The sequence below is a fragment of the Odontomachus brunneus genome, unplaced genomic scaffold, assembly GCF_010583005.1.
Source record: "Odontomachus brunneus isolate Ranch 3 - 2012 unplaced genomic scaffold, Obru_v1 Obru_scaffold_134, whole genome shotgun sequence".
NCBI classification, from domain to species: Eukaryota; Metazoa; Arthropoda; class Insecta; order Hymenoptera; family Formicidae; genus Odontomachus; species Odontomachus brunneus.
In genome coordinates, this window is record NW_022639584.1 from 953542 (window position 1) to 977691 (window position 24150).

At 44.3% G+C, this 24150-nt stretch overlaps 1 protein-coding gene across 4 annotated transcripts in view; it reads right to left on the reverse strand.

The window, feature by feature from the left end:
• Positions 1–24150, reverse strand: part of LOC116850102 (sterile alpha and TIR motif-containing protein 1) — a 56125-nt gene that overhangs the window by 14971 nt on the left and 17004 nt on the right. For 2 of the 4 annotated variants that reach the window (XR_004379261.1, XM_032827981.1), the window contains exons 1-5: positions 15979–17693; positions 6265–6399; positions 3386–3621; positions 2682–2946; positions 1639–1806 (exon numbers count right to left, since the gene is read on the reverse strand). Coding sequence is in view for 2 of the 4 variants with exons in the window: in XM_032827981.1 (XP_032683872.1) it covers positions 1639–1806; positions 2682–2946; positions 3386–3621; positions 6265–6399; positions 15979–16074 (900 nt within the window). In the remaining 2 variants the exon portion in view is untranslated. Of the gene's footprint in view, positions 1–1638; positions 1807–2681; positions 2947–3385; positions 3622–6264; positions 6400–15978; positions 17694–24150 lie in introns of those variants that run through there. The other 2 variants (XM_032827982.1, XR_004379262.1) reach the window with 2 other exon arrangements.

Genomic DNA, 24150 nt, shown 5'->3' on the forward strand with positions numbered 1-24150 from the left:
TTAATAATCTACTCAATATAACATATTTATTTAATAAATATAATTAAAAGAATTGTATAGTTTCCATCATGGATTGTATCGCGTCGTGATGATCATAAAAGTTTATCTGAATAACGTCGTATGTTTTAAATAAAAAAATCCAAATCAAACTTTACACTCAGATCTGAATAACTCACGTGGGACAAGTTTCAAATAACGGCTATTAATAAGAGCGAATGTCACAAATGAAATTTGTTTTTTATTTTCACTCGAAGCGACAGTGAAAACAATAGCGGTGAAACCACTCTAAGTCACGAGAGAGAGAGAGAGAGAGAGCGAATGCTCACTCAAGCTTCCGTGGATTACTTAATCGATTACGGTAAATACAATGAAAACAAGAGAGAGGAACAAACACGAGACGCGTTTTCGCGTGGCGCGCGCTTTCGCGCGGCGACCATAATTTCAACCTTGACTATCAGCCAAGGCGATAATTTCGCAAAAGAGAGACGAGCTATCGTGCGGACGTATGCACTCATGTACGCGCGATCGCGAGACGGAAAGTTCGAGGGTAATCTCGTAATCGAGACGCCGCACGCTGATATGAGGAGAAGTCATTGGCTCTCATTCAAAAATGCTATCCGCACGCGCTGACTCAAGAGCCACGTAGCCGACCTGGCTGACTGAGTTCGCGTTCGCTCTAAATTTAGACGACACGTCCGGCGTAAATAGTCGCGGATACGAAAGCTCTGGCCATGATGATTAGGCCACGCGACGTCTCGGCGCGAGCCGACTCACTTTCTGCGCGTTTAATCTACTGATGATCGCGAATCAGTCCCTTCTCTCTGCCTCTCCCTCTCGTAGTCACCTACTGGTCCTACTGACCATTCTCGATCACCTCCTCGATCGCGCTTCCCTTCAGACAACATCGTGGAGGAGACTCTCCTCAGCTTCGTTCCAGATTTCATCGACCCTCTCGCCGACCTTTTCGCCGGAACCGGTCGCGCTCGGCGGGTTATTCGCGACGCGGCCAGTGCAGCTGATCCCCGGCGCGCAGCGAGGAAACACCGTGTCGAGGAAAACGCGAGGCGCGTGTCAACGACCCGCGATAGCGCGCTTTATTCGCACGGTTTCCGTCGCGAGCCTCGTGCCAAACTATCCCGCGCGCGAATCGCTGCGCGAGCCGCACCCAGAGAAAGAGAGAGAGAGAGAGAGAGAGAGAGAGAGAGAGAGAGAGAGAGGACGAGCCACAGCTCTCCTGTTCGATCCTTGTGTCGCCCAAACGAGAAAGGTCAGGCTCGCCTCGGAGCGTCGTTTCAGGGAGCCTTGGAGGATTCTCCTTTGTCCACCCACGCTCGCGTCGACTTTTTAATTCGAAACGCGCGTATTGCCCGCACAGGAACGCGCGAGTCCTTAATTGCTACCATCAAACGATTTGTCATTGTTTTGTTGTTCTTCTACTTCGCTTTGCAGAAGTGCTCCCAGCACGTGTCGCTTTTGCTTGTTACTCATTTACCGTTTCGTGTACAAGTGCAGTTGCTGGAAGTTCTATATCGGACACCGTACGCGCTGCTCGTTACTGCTGTCCCACAGCATTCGCTGCCGATTATTCGGTCGGGCGCCGTCTCATTTACGCGACTTTACTCATTTCATTTCACTTACCCTCGCGGAAGCGACGCTCTTCTCCGCGGACACGCCGTCGAGCTCGACGCGCGCCCTCGCTGCTGTCGCGGCGCTCTGCTCTTTGTACGAGACGTCGCCGGCTTGGAGGGCCCTCATCTCGGCGCTGTTCGCCGTTGCCTTCTCGGCGCTAAATCCGTCCGTGACCACCTAATAAAAACAGATCGACGATTAGGTGTGCGAAACAAGGGAGGATCGAGGAACGCGACGACACTGTCGTTTGTCGTGAGGGGACGAACGCGTCTCTAAATTCCCTTCTAGAATTCTCAGAAGGGAATTCCTTCGCAAAGTGATCAAACACTCCACACGACCCGAAAAATGATTTTTTCAAACGTCGCCGACGTTTTCCTGCGCGTTGTCCCGGAGGCACAACTCGCAGGCCTTGACCTAGACTATCTGGAGGAAGCCGCACCTCGGGGCAAACATTGCGCAGCTCTGCTTCGCGCGTCTAGCATTGTCAACGGACGCAGCGAACGCGATTCGATCGACGAGCTCCGGCCGTACTGCTCACGCATGATACTTATCGCGAGGCACGTTTTGTTGTTATAATTATTAATAAACAAGAAGAGAGATCTGTTAATAAATCGACGTTGGTGACTGATAAGATTGATGTTTCTAAACGAGAGGAAGTTAAGTAACTATTTATACAGAGACAATAAATCTTTTGTGCAAGAGATTGTTAGATGCGCGTTATAATGTCAGAAATATTATCAAGTGAGAAAAGATGGCAAATAAGAGACAGACGCGATTGTTGGTATACGAATACTTTGAACTTTTATGAAAGGATAATAATGTATGACAGTGTCAACGCATGTGCCGCATATTGTCCGAATTTACAATATGTGTCAACCCTCCACATCATTAATATTTATATTTTATAATATTATAATAATAATTTAATATTATTTTCAATATTAAATTAATATCTAAATACTTCATCAAACTATTTGACAAACTATTTGATTTATGATTCTCTTGCAATATTAATATTCATTTAACTGTTTACATATAGTGAGAAATGTTACCTTCGTCTTAGAAGCGCTGGTCATTTTCTTTTGCTCGAACTTCATGGTTTCTTGGCCGGCAGGTAAGTTCGCCATATTCGATATGTTCGACATGCTGATCGGTGGGCTCATGCCGTGAAGATTGTTCAGAGAATTCAGCGTGCTCAGTTGCGACGGGGAGCCGCCTGTCAGCGTGACAGCATCACTGACAGGCGGCGGTGTGTCCGGATCGGGAAACGTCACCAGCGGTTCCGTCAGGTCGGCTTCCTCTGGCCCGCTGCCGTCTCTGGAAAGTTCAAGAAGACGATTGGTTCCACGGAAGCAATCGCGTCGGAAACATTTCTCCTCGCGCTTCGTAGTACACGAGACGACGCGAGGCAAGACGCGCTGAAGCGTGATCCGGCACCTCGAGGTCTCGCGGAAAATCACAATTGACGCGTACGCGAAAATACTCACGGTCGACCATTCGTCGTCTGAGTTCTCTCTAAACACTCCAAAAGTAACAGTGAACTAACCGCTAGCGCGCGAGAGAAGCTTACAAAAGCGCACGTCACGTATTCTCAAAACACCTGCGTACCTCCGTCTCGGTCAGACTCACTTACGAAACACTGTATCGCGCCACTGCAAACACTCCTTCGTGTAACACACCAAACTCCTTCCCGACGACCCAGCAAACCACTCGCGCCTACTGCTCGAGGATCTGAGATCTCTACTTTGAAACCTACCTGTCTACGAGGTTCTCCATGCTGCTGCGCAATCGCTGTGAGAAGTTGGTGGAGATGTTCTTCATCTCCGAGATGCCGCGCTTGAGTTCCGTCAGGTCGCTCTTCATGGAGCTCGCTTTCATCTCACTCGACGAGGACGAGGTGAGGATCCTCTGCGAGGACTTGGCCACTCTGCTCGAGCTGCTGCTGCTGGTGCTGGTGCTGCTGCTGCTCTGGCTCTGGTTCGTCGTCAGCATCTGCCGAGTCAAGAGCCGTTTTCGTTCTATTTAAGATCCACGTGAGATGACTCACTCTCGTTCTCGTCCCCCTGTTCTGTTTCTATCTTACTCCACATCGTTCTAGCTCACCGTTCAACGCTCGTTTCAACGAAATTGTATTTATATAGACACGTCTAGTGTACCATAGGTATATGAGTATACAAACATGAGTGCGTTTCACACGAGCTCGCTCGTTTCGCGACAAGAAGAACCTTTTCCTATCGAGGTCACTTCGCTACAATTCAACGACACGTCTCGAGCGCACAACACCCTGAGAAAGGAAGAGAGCCCTCTGAGAAGACTTAAAGGGAAGAAGGTAAACATCATTCGTACGAGTAATACCGCGCAGCAATGACAGTTGGCAGCCGACCAAGAGTCATCTCGACGAGAGTCGGGACACGAGATGACGCCAAGTCTGCGTGTACCGAAAGGGCCCGAGTAAATTTAGAAAGAGGCAATGTTCTCTCGAAAGAAAGGCAAGAAGAGGAGGTGGCACAAGAGACCTTGAAACACGGTACCAAGGTTCACGTCGATTGCGCGAAGCCAGCCTGCAGCGAGAAAAAACACGTGGGCGGCCAACGAGTTGCGCAAAATACCACGATCGAGCAATCGTCGTCGTCGTCGTCGTCGTCGTCGTCGTCGTTGTTGTCGACGTTGATTGCTCGATGATTGGAGATGGACCGATGAGTGGGTAGCCACTTCAACGTTGGACGTGCGGCACGTGTCGTGTACCGGCCATCGGACTCGAATCGAAGAGCCTGCCATTTGCAGAACGCACTTAACGCATTACAGATACTCGTCTATCTTTCGAGTTCGATTCGAGCTCGAGACCTGAGAACGAAGCCAAAGTAAATTTACACGGAAGAAAGATTCTGTTGGATTAACTAAATGTCTAGTGAAATATAAACGAGCCAGAAATTACCAAGATTCTGTTCAAGTTGACAAGATCTCTGGCGAAGCAGAAATTTTTGAGTTGATTAGCCAGAATCTTGTGTTAACTTGAATAGAATTCTGGCAACTTCAATTCTGGTTAATTTTACCAGATACTTGACTAGATATTTGGTTGATCCAACAAAATTTTTATAACAAGGTGTGCTAAAATACCAGATTGAGAACCTGTTTTCGGGACAAGAATGGAATTCTCAATTGGTATCGTAATGAAATAATCTATTTTAGAGAGATTTTAAAGTTGAACATTCTGACTGATATCTAACAAGTAAACCTATCCAAAAGTTATACTCACATTTCTTTCTAATTTGGCACAAATGTAGAGATACAAAAAATACTTAGGTCATATTTTTTCATTTTGGCCTACTTTAAGTTTCACGGGCAGTTTAAGCCTAGCTTTTTAATGTCCTCACTCCTATCATCAACAAGTGCAACAAATGCATAAGAAATAAAATTGAATACAAAATATAGGCGTTTTTGGTTTGCTGATTATGAAGTCAAACATGTAAAATTATTTGTGTAAATAATAAAATGTTTAAACAAAATATGTAAAAAGTTGAAAAAAATTATTTATACAAATAATTTCTTGGTTTAGCCGAGATTCGAACCATTTTTTATTAATTTACCACAGATTTGAAATATTTCGGTTGAAATCTCGGCTAAAGAAATTTAGAATGCTTCGTGTCTCAGCTATGCCGATTTTGTTAAAATTATTTAACTAAATCTTGTATTCAATTTGATTTCTTATTTTCGCATTTTTGTTGTACTTGTTGATGATAGGAGAACATTAAAAAGCTATAAAGTGTCCGTGAAAACTCAAAGTAGGCCAAAATGAAAAAATATGATCTAAATATTTTTTATATTTCTACATTTGTGCCAAATTAGAAAGAAATCGGAGTGTACCTTTACTTAGGTTTACCTGTAAGCTGCATTTGGAAAAATATTAAGAAATTTCTATACGACATGAAAGAGAGAAATAAGATGTGTGATTGTTTTGCGCTTGAAAGTGCGTGCGATGACGGCAATTTATTTTCGGTTAATTCTAGCAAGATGATCATCGATACAATCACGGCGAGTGAATAATTCGAAATTTCCGTGTCGCGAGCGCTTTCAGGAAATTCGTCTCCAACGTGGGCGTCGGAGGCGTCGCGACACCTAAAGTCGCGCTTCTAGCAACTTAGCCGTTGACGTAGAAGCCGGCGTGGATTAAAGACAGAGTTAATCCATGAAGATCAGAAGGAACTCTGGCGAGAAAGGATCGTGTGTCTTCTCCGAAACGGCGAGGCCGTAGAAACATTGCAGCTTACCTCTGAATCGACGACGGTGCTGAGTGAAACTTATTCGCGCGAGTTTCATTCGTTTTCCCGCTAATTCCGGAGATCTTGCGCGGGGCGACGCGAGTCTGTTGGCTCGTAAAAGGCCATTTTTGCTTCAGAATCCAACGGAATACCGTTAAAAGCGCTGTTACGGTACGTGCTAATTAGCGGAAGATACATGGAACAAGTGTAAGGCTCGTGCACGGAAATACGCGTGATGTAGATATGTTTTCTTCTCTTTTTCGTGGAATTCCGACGTTTTCGCAGCGTCTGCGCAAACATTTGACAATTGGCGAGAGAAAGAGACGGAGGAAGGAGGAGGGGGAGAAAGAGAGAGAGAAGAGGAGAAGATAATCACCTGTGACGACGTGGTGACCTGCGGATGATGGGTGACGTGTGTCCTGCCGGTCACCAGGTTGTTCTTCTTCTGGAAGTTTTCCATGACGGTGTGCATGTCCCCGTTCTCGCCTCCCTCTACTGGGAACTCCGACATCTGCAACGAGATCAGTGGTGCCGTTAATAAGATCGCGAAGTCGAGACAGAGAAAGAGGGAGACATACTTCATGGGAAAAAAAAATCGCACGCATAGAAAGTACTTTGGAATCTAATTGGCATCCAGCCTGATTTCCCATAATAATCATTGGTTCTAGATGGGCAATCTATGTAGATTCTGATTAAAAGTATAATGTTTTAAACATGCGAACTAAGTGGAAAACCCAGACAGATCCCGCTTAGTCACCCTCAACGATTTCTCGAAGATTGCATTTTCAACTAAAACTGAGCAAAATATATGAAACTTTAAATATTTACTCGTTACAAGTATATACATACACACATACTTATAAAGAATAAATACCTGAGGTGTTTCAAATATTTCGCCCGAGGAATTCACATCCTGAGAAAAAAATTTACTAAATTTCAAAAAAACATTTGTTTGGATAGTACTGTGAAGATATTTGTTTAAATTAAGTAATTATTTTCTAAAATTAACGAAACAAATTTATATTTAAAACTTCTTTATTTAATTTTAGGAAATAATTACTTAATTTAAACAAATATCTTCACAGTACTATCCACACATTTTTTGAAATTTAGTAAATTTTTTCTCAGTGCAAACAAATATTTAAAGCCAAATAATATATTTCCACTTAAGAGAGAGAGAGAGAGAGAAAGAGAATAAAAATTTTAAATAAAAAAAAATATATATAAAAATATATGTATTTTTTATCTTGAAATATCTTAAACAACTTTTAAACACTTAAAAATTAATTAATATCCTAGTGGAATAATCTATTTCATTGGGTTATAAAATTGGGTATTCTGATTGCAATCTAACGTGCATTTGGGAAGATACTAAGAATATGCGGATTGCTCTCCGCGATGACTGCGCGCTAATTAAGCCGGCGCATCGTCGTCGAATTGTCGCGTAGATTCGTCAAGTGCAAGGGTTTAATAATAGGCCTTGGGAAAGTGATTGGCAGCGTGTCTTTGGCAAGAGTCACAATGAAGAGATATCTCATAGTGGCGCTCATAGTTACGATACGAACGATTCAACTGCGAACACGCGCGCGCTGCACCCGTAAACGAGCGGAATATGCAAAGCGCGCCCACGCGCCTGTTCGTTAATAAAAGAAAAGAAAAAAGTTCGCCACGCGCGAAACCAACCCGGATCTGGAAGCCGCGAAACGACCCGTTTACTCTAACGATTAAGCTTTCCAGTCGCGACTCCAATGCCGATTCCTCGTCTACGCGGAATACTAAGCTCGATGGCGGAAACGCTTGAGGCCATCCGCGAGTTCGATGCGAATGCCGGGTGTTTCCTTTACGTTGCGCACACCTCAAGGACGCGATCTTTGAGAAATTGTATTGTATACAAGAGAGAAAAAGTATCTAAGAAATAAAAGATATCTCTTTTTATTCGAGGTGGCTATTAATATAACATATCCACTTATATTAATATGAAATAGATAAGAAAACATGCATTTTCTCGAGACCTCAGCTTTTTATGAAAGCAATTGTTTATTCTATTCAAATGAAGGAATTTGGATTAAAGAAAATATGCTGCTGATAATCTCACCTAATGAATATATTTGATTGTTTAGATATCTTTTTCTCTCGGTGTGTGTACGAATGAAGATGAGAGGAAGGAGATCCGAGAGGCAACCAGCAATTCACTCCGCGCGATTTTATCCGGACTGAATGCTTCAGAACGCACCGAGCGAGTCGGAATTTAATTTAAGCACGGTTCTCGCGCGCGGCGAGAGAATGCGAGCGAGACGCGCGGGATGTCAAGTCCATCAAAATGTTGCGCCGGCGTGTTGCGTCAGCTGTTGCGTCGTCGGGTGTCAAATCGACGCTATGCCGCGCGGAACGCAACTGCATATAATCGGGACAAGTGCAACTATCGCGGGACGCGTGGATGGGCGATACGCGCGCGCGTTGCATTCCATCGTCGCGCTCTTTCGATAATTCCGCGGGATTTGCATAGGCGTGGGCGCGACTAACTCGGGCGCGCGCACCACGCGACGCGCAATATCCGGCATCGATCGTTCCCGCGCAGATAATCCTGCGTGTCGTTCGACTGATTTTCTCGCGGCCGTAGCCGCGAGAAAAACACGATTGCGCGTCTAGCACCGCGCGGTACGAACTGTGAAGGCGGCCTCTCATCCCTTTCCCTCTGCAACGGTCGTTACGAAGAAGGTATCTCCTTGGTGTAACGCAGAGATAATGAACGGCAATGAAATCGATACGAATCTCGCACCTTACTCACGCGCATGATCCTTAAATCGTAGTTGTGGACGACAAGTAACGCAACCGTTCCGATCACGACTTACACAACACCGAGAAGAATGTCAACAATGAATGATCGGGAACTAACAAAGATTACGTCCCCCGAGAACAAATAACACACTTTCAAATCGGGGATCTTCATCCTCTCGACTAAAGAGGAAAACAAACTAAAGGCACGATAATATCGCAGAAAAATATTAATTTACCTTGAAGGTACTTAAATATACCGTTTTCTTCTTAATAAACGAACAAAAATGAATATAAAGTCGATAAATCGTAATGGATCGAAAACACGCCCGTGAAGAGATCAATGCAGAGCGAGATCAAATTATGTGAGGTTAGACTGAGTAAGGTTAGGTTAGGGTTAAGATTCGTGCAATGATAAACCGGAAACAGAGACTGTCGCATTTGCGATTGGCAGCCGCGCGTATCTTCGTCGACGACCGTCTCGACAACGTTCCCTGAACAAAGCCAGGCGGCGTGTGTGTAGTCTCGAGCGAGAAACGGGGACAGTCCCTGTATCGTTACTCTCCGCCACGATAGTGCGGCACGCGGCCGTGCCTGTCATTCTAGGACCTACGCACCGAGTGCTCGTGCGAGGACCTGGAGCCAGCCTGGACTGACCAGTGTCCCTTGGTCTGCTCTACAGACCTTAGAGGGCCCGCAGGAGCATCGGAGAAGCTCCAAGTTCTCCAATGCTGCCGTGAGATTAGACGTTAGCCCAGGTGGGGCAAGGTGAGAGAAGATTAAAATGCGCACCCAGTTGACACTCGGTCGACCGCCACGTAGTCCACCTCGCGGCGACGACGGATCGAACAGGAGATTCCGGGGGCGGGAGGACGCGGAACGTACGCAGGTTACAAAACTGACGGCGGCGACGGCGACGACGGCGAGTCGCGACGGAGCCGAGGTCGCGCAAACGGATAGTACACGTCGACTCGTGCGCGCCGGCTGTCTGGTAAACAGAGCGGCGGATCGAAAACCCAGACGTCAGACATCCTGCGCGCCGGTCGCGGCCGCACTGAGCGCGCGAGCCGTGCGTGCCCGAGACGCGCACAGCTGGTCACGTGCCCGAGTCACGTGACGCGGGCGTGCGCGCGCACGTCACCGCCGCCGCGCGACTTATGAACGGCGCGCACGTGGCGATTTAAAGGGACGGCGTGATTTAAAGGGACGCACGAGATATTTGGGGGCTGAAAGGACACGTAGCAGACTGTCGAGCCTTATTTTCACGCTCCGTGACGGGAACTGAGGTTCGAGTTGAGTTGAATATCGAGGGAAATTGCCTTCAAGACTTGGCGGGAAGTAGAAATTAACTCGTGAAATCGCAGAACTGACTTAAACATGCAGTGTATAATGTTAATTCTATAGTTGTGTTGTAATTGAAAGTAATTTCTGGTTGTGTTAGTTAAGTTTCTTGTTGAGTGTAAACGTAACCAACATTTGAAGATTGATCTAATGCACACGGGACGAAAGATAAAGTTTCTCGCATTGAAATAAGATGGAACAGAGTACAGCGATATATCGAGAGGATTAAAGGAACGTTCCAATTAACCGCGCGCTTCCGAGAAGCCTGCATTCTGCAAAAACGGATTTTTCGATCTGGATGAAGAGGAATCGCACGCATAACCCCGATCCGGCAAGTGGGACAACGATAAATGCTCAATTCCCCGAACGACGGTGGGGAAGAGACGCTTTTTACCAGCGCTGTCGCTACGATATTATGTAAGAGATTCGTGCTCGCTCTTTCGCCTTCTCTCGCTCGCTGGCTGAAAGTGTATCCATCGTGGTATTTTGCCACGGGGGACACTTGCGAAAGAAAGTTTACGGGGAACTCGCCATTCTTCATTCATCCTACCAGGCCGCACTTTTCATTGATCGCGAACGCGAGACTTCAGACATCGCGATAGACCTTTTCGTTTCGCTGTCGGCGGACGTAAATGTAATTGAGAAAGGAGTAATTGGATAGTAAAGAGAGTTTCTCCAAATAAAAGCAATTCTCCGGAAACGAATTGAGAAGGGAGCTGATGACTCCATCCTAACAAAAACTTCCATGCAATTCTTCGATTTACTTTATTTCCTTGTTGCGTGCTTTTCGGATCGGAGAGAAAGTAGATAATGATCACGATCGCTGAGCTGTTTCGAGCGGGACTGTACACGGTACACAGGCGACAGCCCTTGACTGATTTATGCTCGAAAGGAATGTCGGATCCCCCTTATCTCCTGTTCGGGCCGCAGTGTATAAAACACCAGTCGGAGAATTCAGGCCAGGTTTCCTGAGGTATCGGAAGCTCGACGTATCGCATTCGTCGTAATTCCGATTTTCAACTTTGCGTTAACTTGATCGTAAATCAGCATTAAGAAAGAGAAAGATATAAGGAGCGAGCGAGCGAGCGAGAGAGAGGGGAAGAGAAAGAGAGAGAGAGAGAGAGAGAGAGAGAAGCACGCGCTCCCAGACTGTCTGCGGGAAAAGAGGGACACAAAGAGAGGAATGCAGTCTGGCGAGGTGAGCGCGAGAAAACTCGCAGTCGCGGCGAACGCGTCGCGGAATTTCGGCGAAAGTATACCGGGTGTCCTCGGGCACGCGCACGCGTCGCGAAACCGGAAACCTCGCGATATATGCGTGAGAGAGAAAGTTGCAGATCTTCGATTTCGGAAAACGCGAGACCCTCGAGGTGCACGCGATCATTGCGCGCGTAGTAGAGTCCTTGACACATGTGCAAACTCCGACTGTCTCGATGGTTGCGAATGTAATGTTGTGTGAAAAAGCCAGATCATGCTCGCGAGTAAATCTTTCGAGACAGAAGCCAGTTCCTCGCGCGAATGCGATCGCGAATTTCGAGCTTCGCGCGCCTTCGATTCGCAATCTTGGAATCTCGAGGATCTCTCTCCCTCCCTTCCTTCCTTCCATTTTGCCGGTCGACTCGTTGAATAAATAGGCGCGAGACCGTCTCGATGGTTCGGGCGAGTGAACGAACACGTAGGTATGCGCCTCTCTCGTCGTCGCTTCGCGGCGGCCACGCGCGCTCTTCGGCGCCGTTTGATTTACGACGGCCGTAAATAGTATCGCGAGTGGCTTTTTCCTGCCTCGCAATAACATTTAGAACGGCATTGCTCGCTCTCGCTCGAGATCGGCTCGTTATCCTCTCGTCAGCTGGCGGCGGTTACGATTGAGCAATCGCCGGCACTTTCGAGGAGCGATCCTTGCGAGATACGATAAGTGGTATCGAGGAATTAAAGACGCGTACCGAACGGAATCGCGCAGGTTCCGCTTGGACGGCGGGCGGGCGTAAGGTCCCGCGAGAGTTCTCTTATTTTGTCACGTCGTTATTCCGACTGAAAAGCGATGCTCTTCGCTTCCTGTTCTCTGTCTTTTTCTGGCTTGAGGTTTGAGTCAGAAGGAAATAACGAGAGAGAAACAGGAAGCAAAGAACACGTTGTAGGTCAAGCTTTAACACAACTTTATGCAATTAAATAAACAGAAAAACTTTTCCGAGTTTTCAAGTCACTCACGAAATTAATCCTTTTGCCACTTTTAATAACAGTTTTATTCAATTGAGTACACAGCTCTTTTGGCAGTCAGAACAGCTCTATTTATTGAACAATTATGGAACAATTATGCCCTTCCAAAGACCGTAGTGAAACAGCAATGTCCCTATCCTTTTGACGCTAAATATCAAACTTTCAATTTTCTTGCTAAAACTACGTTATATTTCTCCGTTTGCCTCGGAGCGATCGAGAGCCTCTATCGCCAACAGCTGTAGGCGTCTCGGCTCTTGCCAGACACAAAGAGGCGATTCGAAGACGTCGTCTCTCTCACACACGAGTGCATAAAGTCGCACTCACGCCATCGGCGGTGACCTTAATCCTTTCACGAGTAATGGCTCGTAGAGGAGTGTGACGAGACGCGCGCGCGTGTGTGTGTGTGTGTGTGTGTGTGTGTGTATCTATGTAAAAATTATAAATCACGAAATGTATTTAATATCGGGAAGGAACTCGTGTAAAATGATTAAGAGCTCCTCAAGTGTGAGACGGGCTTCGAGACAGATGAGAGAGTTCTCGTCGTTGGATTAATATTTCGTGCGATTTTTACGACGCGCTCGCTTCACCGACGTCTTGGGAGCCGGTCGTCGCCGGTCTGAGAGAAATATCATTAGTCGTTGGGCGTGAATATTTGTGAAATAAACGCAAAAGCGAATGGGGAAATCCCGCCGGTACGTATATAAGTACTATACGTAACGTCTCAAACAAAGGCGCCTTGTGCACGACGTGAAGTAGGAACGTGTTTCTACGCGCACGTTTCACCGGTTATGCGTGCATAAAGGAGGCCAGCTTTGGTGGAGTGATACTGCGGTGGGAACTCCTGGACGTGTCGTGGACGTCGCGCGACTCCTCAGGGCTCTCAACTCTTTCGCTACCAATATTGTTTCACAAAGGTGCAATTTCTTTTTGAACTTCTCAGTGGACTTTGGCTTTATTAAATACACTAATATTCGTACGGAAATTTTTTAGTATTTTCAAAATAAGTTTAATAAGTAGAGCTGATATATTTTAATGTACCGAAAGACCTGTTTATTCAAATGAATAAGATTGTTATTAGAGACGGCGAAAGGGTTAATTGAGTGAACTCGATATTTTCGATGTTTTTTGGAATTGAAATTGGAAAAGTTATTTCATCGCGTCGTTATTTCAGCGGGAAACTGGAATTGTATAACCACGTTTACCTCGATCGATCTTCAGCATCGAGTAATGAAATTTTCCTCAATTTCTCCATGATATACTGAATTTACGGCGACGAAGGAAATCGGAGCGCGCGGATTATCGCGGTAGGTGATATCTCCGTTCGCCTCGGTGGGAATCCTCGCGCCGCGAATGAGGAAAAAGAAAAAGAACTGCATTGATCCATCACGCCGTGTGTCGTTTCATTTATATCCTATCCTCATTTTAAGCTCCAAAGATAAAATCAAATCTCCTCGCTGTCTAATTGAGAAATCACGTGACTAATTCCAAAACATGTTATTACGACTCGGTGAGGCGACTCAATATCGTCGAAGATATAAATATGTCAGGTCAGCTCTCTTATCATCGAAAGAAATAACTGTCTTACAAGATTACGTATATTTTTGTAACGTTTCGGAATACTCTCGCGTCGTTTTGTGCACGTGAAAAGAAAGAATTCTTCTATCTCGTCGATTTCTCCGATCACGCGGGCCGAGAAGGTCGGGTGAATTATTTGAAATCAATTCGACAAGGTTCGCTCTTGGGGTACAGTGGGTGAGTCAAGAGGCTCGCGCGGATGACTAATTGAAATTCCTCCAAAATATCGGTGATACAATCGCACGCTTACGAAGGACGAAACGTGCGGAATCTATTTCCTCTCTCTTCCTTTTGCGAGCGAGTGAGCGAGCGAGCGAGCGATGAAATTAATTGCTAGTGATTGCGCGATATCGCAGAAAAATTTCGGCGAATGTATAGACGACGTCGCGGCTGAGAATAGCGAGTCGATATATTTACATCCGGCGTTTCCGCGCCGTGTCCTCGCGCGATTCAATCGCGCCGACTGATAACGGCAAATCGCGATAAAGTGGAGTTATTATCGTCGAGTTATTATTGCCACTTTGAGAAGCGCGCGACATAGACGTGTAATGCACAGAAATACTTTTGCGGGATAAATCGGAGAAATGAATCCGAGCTGATTCTGAAAGATTGGCGTGTATTCTGTAATCACGACACAAGAACAAGTGTCCCTGGAATTTTTTGGAGCTTGTAGCCTCTCTTGAGAAAAGTCACGCACATAGAGCTCTTCAATCAAGTGAGTAGAGATAAAACGGCCGAGAGATAAGAGCCTCCGCACAAATGTACTTAGGGTAATCAGCAATCAGAAGCGACTCAACCTGACATTGTGTGTCTCTGTTGACGTCAAGCCTGTATTTATTATTAATCAGCAATATTTATTATTATGAAATAATATTATTATTAAATATTTATTATTATGGGATAAAGATAAATAAATAAATAAATATATGTATATTGATTTCTTCAAGTAACACAATAGTTTCAACTATTTGTTATTAAATTATACTGATATATCCATGTAGAGGCTCCTACACACTGATAGAAAAAAATATCTAAGAAATAGTGAATATTTAATTCGGTGAGTATTAATGACATATTTACTTATACTAATGTGTAAAATATTTTTCAAGAAAAAATTATTTTTTTGGAACCTTGAGAAAACCTTAATTTCTCATCAAAGTAAGCTTTTGTCCTATTTAAAGAAACGAATTTAGATTTAAGAGAGTAAATATGTTATTAGTATCTACTAAATAAATATTCACTACTTTTTAGATACACTTTTTTCTCATTGTAGGTCTTTTCTTTATCGGTATCACATATCTTTGTTGGATATATAGATTTTATCTTTGTTAATAATATTAGATTGGATACCGAGAGACAGAGTCTTTTCCCATTTAACAAATGATTAGAGAGAGATAGAGGAGGGAGAGATAGATTCCGACGCGGAAATCGCAATGGCACGACGTTACGTCTCGCTACGTATGAGTCATCCTAATTTATTCATCACGAGAACTCCCGGCGCACGTAACGAGATTTTCTCTCGTTACGAGAGAACACACGTCTACATTCTGTCTCGATTTGAATCGTTCGCGAGGATCCACCCGCGAAGATCTCCGTTTCCACGGGCGATTCGCGAAACGCACGGAGATCGTCGAAGAGCATCGATTGAAATCGCGGGCACGCCGAAGTCGGCAGTCATCACAACAATCAACAACGATTAGTCATCACGCGGAGAGGACCTGACCCAGTCTCGTTCGCTCGCTCGCTTGCGAGGCGCGTGCACGTGCACGCGGCGCGTGTCGGGGCAGTTTGATCCTCCGACCGACACGACGAAGAGATCGATACGTCGGGTGTGACATCGTCTGTCGTTTTAGCACGATGATGTCACACGTCTCGTCCGCCAATGTAACGGATCGTGACGTGGCGCCGAGAGTCGCACGGCTAGATATTACGAGGCGTGAATCTCGCCTGCGACCCGAACGCGCGCGCGGTGACGCATAAAGTACACATCGCGTCACGCCGCGTCGCGCCGCGTCGTCGTGTGTGACGTTGTGATTACGACGTAAACTGTGCACCGACGACAGCGGTGCTCAAAGAGGCTTGAGCAAGGAGCAACGAGGTGAGAAAAGGACACTGGTAAGGGCGCGAATTTAACCGCTTGCGAACCGCTGAGAATGAGTGAGTGAGTCTCTCGGAGAGAACTTACGGATTTCAGGAACGCGCCTCTGCCCTTATACATGGCGCCGTGATGCGACTTGCTTCCATGCTTGTGCAGCATGTTCAATCCCCTGTCGACGCTCATTCATGAATCGGTCGTAACTTTCAGGAGAGCAGCCGAGACACACTCGGGTAAGTTCGTGACGGCGACAACACTCGACTCGCGATTGCTCACGTTCGCTCTCGTCGAGTTTCAATGGGTTTACTTGGGTCTTCCGTACTCTCATTCACTGTCACGGTCTACTTAAACGGCCGCTCTTTCCTGGGAATTGAAATGGAACACGTTGTAAAGATGGAACAATGACGCGGAATAAAGTCCCATGAATTACGGAGAAACACACAACGAGGTGCGCGAAGAGTGGGCGCGAGACACGTTTCCTACGACGACGAGATTAATACTGAACGATCTTCCGTCGAGATATCACCGCGATGTAATTTATTGACACAGAGTGGAACGAGCGGCGATAAGGTGTCTTATAGTTCATCTTATCGATCTAACCTCCCCGATGTACACTCGATCCACCGTAATTTCACGCCGGAGTTTCTCAGATGAAAGAAAAAAGGAAAAGAAAAAGAAAATAAACCGTCCGGTATATCTCAACAGCGATACCGATGGTGTTCTATCAGCCCGGGAAATACTAGTGCGTAATTGCCGATAAGAACGATTATCGCCACTGAGTTTCGGTGTCCCGATCGAACATATGCGATTTCTCGCATTCGTCTTAGAGTACGCGACGGAAGGTAACAGGTGTAACAGGAGGCATTGCCCCGCTTACACAGATCTCGCGTAAACAATTTTCTCAAAAGAAATCCGACACGACGAAAGAAAGATGGATAGATAGAAAGAGAGAGAGGAAGAGACAGGGAGAGACAAAAAAGATAGGAAGAGACAGGGAGAGATAGGAAAAGACGGGGGAGGCAGAGAAGAGAGAGAGAGGGTCGACGCGCTTCGCGATGAGCAAAACTATCGTGTCGATCGGTTCGATGTTCGAATTTTGGCGCAACAACAACCCGGTGCGAACAGCTGTTCAAATAACGCAGTCTGCTCACGCACGAGGAATTCCTGCAATGTGAGCGAACGTACGTGGCAGACGTTCTCTCAAGTGACTCGGAGAATTTGATCTATCGAATTTGATCATTCGGCCATTCGCGATGATCCGTCGCGACTCGTTTTACATTATAATATATATTCTATCTAAGAATCTATCTAAGAATCTATATCTAAGAAAAAAATATATATGCGTGTATATAATAAAAAGATTAAAATACAATGTGAAAAATTGTTCAGTTGCTACGAATGTCCAGGGGCTTGGCGCAGTGGACGCGACGGAAATCGAGACGTCCGCTTTATTTCTGCGAGGAAGTCACGTATTAACAATCGGCGCCGTAAGCGAGACACGTGCGCGTCGCGGGCGCGTTTTCCTTCACGGATCTCGGGAAATTTCTGTCTGTTTTTTTCCTTCCCAGCGACAATGAGACGCCAAGTTTTGCATGATTATCGCGGCACGCGAGGCAGCGTGTCCCAACGGAGTGACTCAGCGTTATTACGACAATTTTGCGACGGATATTACTGTTATCGGCGTTAATTAATATTAATTAATATTATTCAATTCTGATTAATCCCTGCCACGGTAGAATTCGTCTCTTTGATCCACTATTTATCTTTAAAGCGCGCCGCGCGACTTGAAACTTCACGGTCCTAAAGCCGACGCGACAAGTTAATCTACACTTCTTGCCTCGGTAGAACGCTCCGGTGAAAAAGCAACGTCGTTCACTGCGCGAGCTCGCGCGATCCGGCGCGATTTCACCGATATCGAATGAACGACGCAGCCCGATGATTCACGTCCGCTGTCAACGGAGTCGGCGCGTCTACTGACGATTACGACCTTACAGTGATGACGAGGAAGACAAGCCATCGTGACGGCGGCAACAGTGGAGGTGGAGATAAAGACAGAGGTGGTGGTCGGGTATCAGCTGTGGTCTTTACGAACTGGAGGAAGAGAAGATAACTGAGGTATTCGGAAGGAAGGAAAGAGAGAGGGAGAGAGGGAGGGTCAGCTGGTGACGCGAGCTGTCATCTGAGACGGAAGTAGTGACAAATTCCACAGATATTTGTGAGAGAGGGGCACCACATTAATCTCATATTGACAAAGTGACAAAATTTTTGACCAGCAGAACAGTCATCGTCATAAATTAGAATAGTTCAAAAACAGTCTACTATGCTACACCGAAAAAAAATATTTTTCAATAAATATATTTCTTCAAAAAATTTATTTCTTGGCTTTTTGTAAAAGCAATCGTTTATTCTACTCGAAAAAATTAGGTTTAAGTAAATATGTTATTAGGTGAAAACACCACTTTTTTATTTTTTATTCTTTCATTTTGTTCTTTAGATATTTTTTGTCTCAGTGTACCTGGAGGAAACTTGCGTGAAAAATTCAGATTATAAGACGAATTTGATGTATAAGTCAGTCTTTAATGTAAGACAGACAGATGTACGTAAATTTGACAGTAACTTTATTAGTCGATTTTGTAAAGATCGCATTTATGGTATTATTTATTTATTTTTACGCGTATTTATTATATGGAATAACGAAATAGAAACACGAAAGAGGTATGAAAAAAAAGATAAAAATTTGCTCAAAATAACAGATCGTGCAAAATGGTAATATGAAAATCTGAGAGTAACCTTGAGCATATTTCTTGCTGCATCGATAACAAAACAGGATTTGCATCATTGTACAATTTAGATTCAATGATTAATTCGATTGTATATTTGCCTCATAAATGTAATTAAAATAACCGCCAAGTTTCCATCATCGACCTTCTCACGTCGTGACAATCGTGGAAGACTATCTGGCAAGAATCTCGCTGGCTCGGGTTCCGAAAAAATCAATGAGACCATTGTTGCGATCGCGTCATCGCGCTGGCATCTCGACGGAATCGTAAATCTTCCCGAATAGACACCGCTGAATGGAGGGGTGGGCCTTCTAATAGCAGGTAATAGGCGCGGGTAACAGGTCTGTGTTTTGAGAATCATACGTGCGGATGATTCAGTCGCGCACGTGCAGGTAAAGTGGGGCGATGTATTCTCGAGTGAGACAGAGAAGTACATTTGATGTGTAAATACCGACAATCGCGCAGCTGCTTCGTCGAAGAAGCTTCCTGAGTACCACCGCTTCTCAGAGTCGCGATTCAGATCTAACAAGACTAAAAAATGAGCTTAGTACATCTCTCTCTCTCTCTCTCTCTCTTGGGGACACAAGTATTTCTTCTGACGAATACCATCTCGCTCATTCACTCGTACGGAATGTCTGGCGCTTTGAACGCTTTCCCGAATTTACTTTCGACTCCATTTCATTATTTTCATTTCACTAAACTCGACTGATGATTTTGCAAGTTTTACTTACGCTCGTAATTTTTGTAAATACGTTATTAGTACTCACCAAAAAAAAATATTTCTTATTTTTTTTAATTTTATTTTATATTCTTCCATTTTGTTTTTCAAATACTTTTTATCTCGGTCTGACTCGGAGAAAATTTGCGTGAAAAATTTACGGGCATGTTTCTCGCGAATTTATCGAGGCGGCTTTCGCGATTCCTGACACGGCATCGCTAAACGCGAGCAGCCGGCGATTCGTTAATCATGCGATACTCGGAATTGTGCGCGCGGAATCAACATGTCATCTGTTTGCGCATTTACGTGTCGCCGTCGGGCGACGTAATCGATACGCACCGATACATAGCGGGACGTAACATCTCACCATATAAAGCGTCATCATCGGCGCGATCGTTTCCTCTTATTAGCCGGTGCTACCACAACGAGTAGCCACTGGTCCATTCATTCGACGATGATGTAATCGTGACCGTGCGTCCACGTGAGTCGCGCCGCTGAATTGGACGGAGCACAGCTCGCGAAAGCGGGGACGTACGATGTAACGAGGTGCATCATCATCGGTGATGCAACCGCGCGCTACGACTGTCATTCACGCGTGCAAACGTCGCGTTGGAAATTTCGGGAATGTAGTGGCTAGTCGGCTACGGGGCTAAGTTGGCAGAATCGATCATTCTTACATCTCAAGATCAAGCAAGCAGCGATTTCAAAGACACACGGAAAAAAAAAATTTGGTTGAATTGACTAAATATCTGGTCGAATATCTGAACGATCCAGAAATTCTGATTGAAGTAACCCGAATTCTGTTTAAGTCAATAAAAAATCTTGTTAACTTAAACAGAATTCGGGTTACTTCAATCGGAATTTTTGGATCGTTCATATTCGACTAGATATTTGGTTAATTCAACCAAACCTTTTTTTCCGTGCATCATTGACATTTAAAATCTCGCTTGCTTCATTCTGTAACTTGTTAAAAAACAGTAGAAATAGTCGGTTTTGCCAACTAGTTCCAGTCTCCGCTGCGTGGAAAGAGTGCGAACAAGTTTGGCTCTACATTTCGCGTCATTCGAAATCTTATGTTTTGGTAAAATTGTATGATGATACTTGTATATCCCCATTAATTTACCCATTTAATAGCTACAATTTTATGAAAAAAAAAAAAATAATTTAATTTAATAATTTTTTTCTCTTCTTCTTGCAAGATTTATTTGGTCCTAATTTGTGTTATCGTAAGTTTACTCAGTAAATATCAACTGTCAGCAACATAAAATATCAATGCACTAATTTTCTGTTCCATTATGCAAATGCAATATAGCGCGAGTGTTGTGTTACGCATCGTCGAGTGGCAAGTTGTAACATTGATGTTACAATTGTGAATGGCTGCGTTCAGAAAACAGCTGATCAGTGAGCGGTCAGTGATTATTGGTCCTTATTGTTAGATCTCTAACTTTAGATCAATTACGTTGATTAATTATTCAACCGTTGTGTAACCGTTGTGTCTCCTGAACGCACTCAATGTCACTGGCAGCTGGTATTCACTGGGCAACGATCATGGATCTGATCGCGACGATTGCACTCGAAGTACGAGTACGAGACCGTGCGTTCATTCAGAACGCAACGAAGCTGAAGCCCTGAACTTGGACTCGAGGGAAGGACGACTAAAGTGTGACGACTTCCGCGGCACCGTCAAGTGACTCACTTTCGAGTCAAGGATGTCACGTTTCTTTTCGATACGACATTGGGAGGTCGTAAATCGCGCCACACTGCTCAATGAGGCGCATTGCGGCGCTTTACCGGGAAGAGCTCTGTGTCCGGCAGAATTGACGCGAAGACGCCTGAAGACGTTACGCGCGAGCGAGAGAAAGCGAAAGTGGGTTTCGCAAAAATAGAATCGACTCATCCGCGAGATAGACTCCGAACGCTCGCGACTTCCGTGAAATATTGACTTACCCTACTCTCTGCCGCGGGATCTGCCGCGTCGATTTCTTGGACCGAGGGAGAACAGCCAATATATCTCGGTAACTTGGAGAACCCGAAGTGTGAGGCGTCGTTAATATACACGTACGTTTAAAATAACCTCACAATGTTTCCAAAGTTTCCAACGATAGATTTATGGCTCCTTCCCCGAAAAATGGCACGGCGATTTTAGACGAGAGATTTGGCGAAAAATCTCCAAAACCTGACCTCAGCAGGATCAAGATAATTGAAAACTGAAGAGATTATACATTGGTTTATCTTTTCCAAGTGGAATGCGTGAAGTCCATCAGACCCTATTTTTCTGACGACTAGTTAATCATTAAATGTATGAATTTTTATTTTGAATTGAAAAAATTACAATAGCTACTAATTAGAGATTAGAAAGAAAGAAAAATGTTTGGAAAAAATTTCGGAAAAAATTAAAGCCGAATAATTATTGATTCATCGTTTGTAGCTGATTAGTTACACGATGTATTAAAGGGTTCAGAATATAAAGTCTCGATATTATTCTCGCAGTCATTTGAGAGATAAACGGTTGCAATCTCAATAAACAATTAGTATGTATAGCTGAGCTCTTATATTCCTAATTTACTCGTCCTAAGCTTCAAATCGAGGTATCATTTACTAGAATTCTAAGTTCTACAAAATCCTATAGGAAAGGGGGCGAAACTTGGTCGAACTCTCTCAATTGCTATTGAAAAATCGACTTTAAGTCATGAGAACGATAACATGATCGAAACATGGCACGAAAGCGGCGAAATATCCGTCGCCATGATCGAGGAAGAGAGAGAGAGAAGAGAGAGAGAAGCAAAGTGAAAGATTAAAGAACACGAGAGATATCGACTCGATACGGCCGCTTTGGTGCTGATCGCTCCGAATGTTTCGCATAGCATCCGGTGCGTCGAACTTCTCCTCTATCCTGTCTTGCACCGATCTTCAGATCGGTGCAAGCAGGCCTGCTCTATTAGGATGCCAGGCATAACTCGGGACGTTCTGTGCAGCAGGGACGTACCTGGTTTTCCTTTTTCCATCGGTCTCGAGGCGTTTACCGCCCCGAGAATTTCCATTCTCGGCCGGACAATTATCTACGATTCACCCGCCGTGCATGAATTGTGTGCGCGTCCGTAACGAAAATGGATTTTACTTTCTTCGCGGCGAACAGAGAATAGATGTAAATAGTTCTCGCAGAATTTCTTAATAAATTATCCTTATGATTCCGCCTGTGCGTGCGGAAATCTTGATACCTTACTGAAAAAGGCGATAATCTACACGGAGTGAGAAATTTGTAGTAAAATTCTGTAACCAAGGAATGAAGATCGGCATTCCGCGGTGATTCCTTATGCTGTCGTTTCATTATGTTTTTTCTATATTCCAGGAACTTAAATGTGTTGTTAAACAATTTGCTATGATCCTAGCAAAATTTGCTATGTTCAGAAACATAGTGAGATTGAAAAGGATTTTTATGAAAAAAAGAATTGTGATATTCTCTCCGTGTACACTAAAAAAATATTTAAAAATTAATAAGTATTTCTTAAATAAGTGCCATTATAACATATTTACTTAAATCATAATTTTCTTCATTTAAATTGAGTAAACAATATCGGTTTAAATGAAAAGAATTGTGGTTTAAGTAAACATATTAATGATACCTACCTAAAAAATATTTGTTAATTTTTAGATATTTCTTTTTTCAGTGTATATGTTCAAAGAAGAGTTAAAAAAATATATAACACTGTTTGAAATTCAAGCCTTTCTTATAGACACATCGTTCCTCAAGCTTCTAGGTAGCAACAAAGCGACGATTGTTTTTGTTGGCTTTCTTTCTCTTTCGATAATGAATGAGCGATAAATTACGCCGCGAAGCAGACAACTAAATCTGCGTTATATCGTCGCTCGTATGCTCGCCGCATTGTTACCCACGAGTGCGTTGCTGCTCGATTTGCGCGTTTCTTCCGGAGAGAAAACAAGCGAACGGATGCGCAATAATTGCGCGTCGGTATAACTGCGTCGGGACGCGTTCGCGCGCCGAGGCCTCTCTTGAAAGTTTAATTTAACCATCGCGCGCGTCTGTGCGTCGAGACTTGAAAGCGCATCAACTTCCTAGCTGCACGCCGCTCTCGACGTGTCTAAATCGAGATGCACTTCAATCGACCGGTCGCGACGGTGCAACTGGCACTGCAACTAAGAAACTCGAGTCACCGCCCGGCGAGCCCGACGTCTGCTGAACCGCGCGCGGAAATGGCTGTGCAAAAATTACTCGTAAGGAACGCACGGCGTAAGAATGAATCCGAGTCGATACTTTCATCCCATTTTCGACCTCAATTGTTCCATTTAACGCTTTGGTAAGCTAATCAACACTTTGTCTAATTTCAAGAAGAAATAAAGACTTAATTGTTTGATTGAATTTGAAGATTTAATTGTTTGATGATTCATCAAGAGATTGGAAAAATCGGCCCCAAAATCGGTAGACAACGCACAGGATGCCACCTATAAGTTTCAAAAAAGACTTCTCGCGAAGTAGTTTAGGTAGAATTAAAAGAATTTAACCTTTTAAGTCATAGTGTATCATATATGATACACCTTTCTTAGAGCTGTTTTTACGAATTTCAACTAATTTGTAGAGATCTCGAGACGGTAAATGTGTATTCATTGTGAAGCTTAGATTTCCCTCTAACAAAATCATCTATATAGAACATTAAATTTTGCAAATTTAATTATTCATAAATAAATTAATGTAAGAAAATGGTATTTTTTAAAAAAAATTCATTTGCCAAAAATATTGCAAAGTAA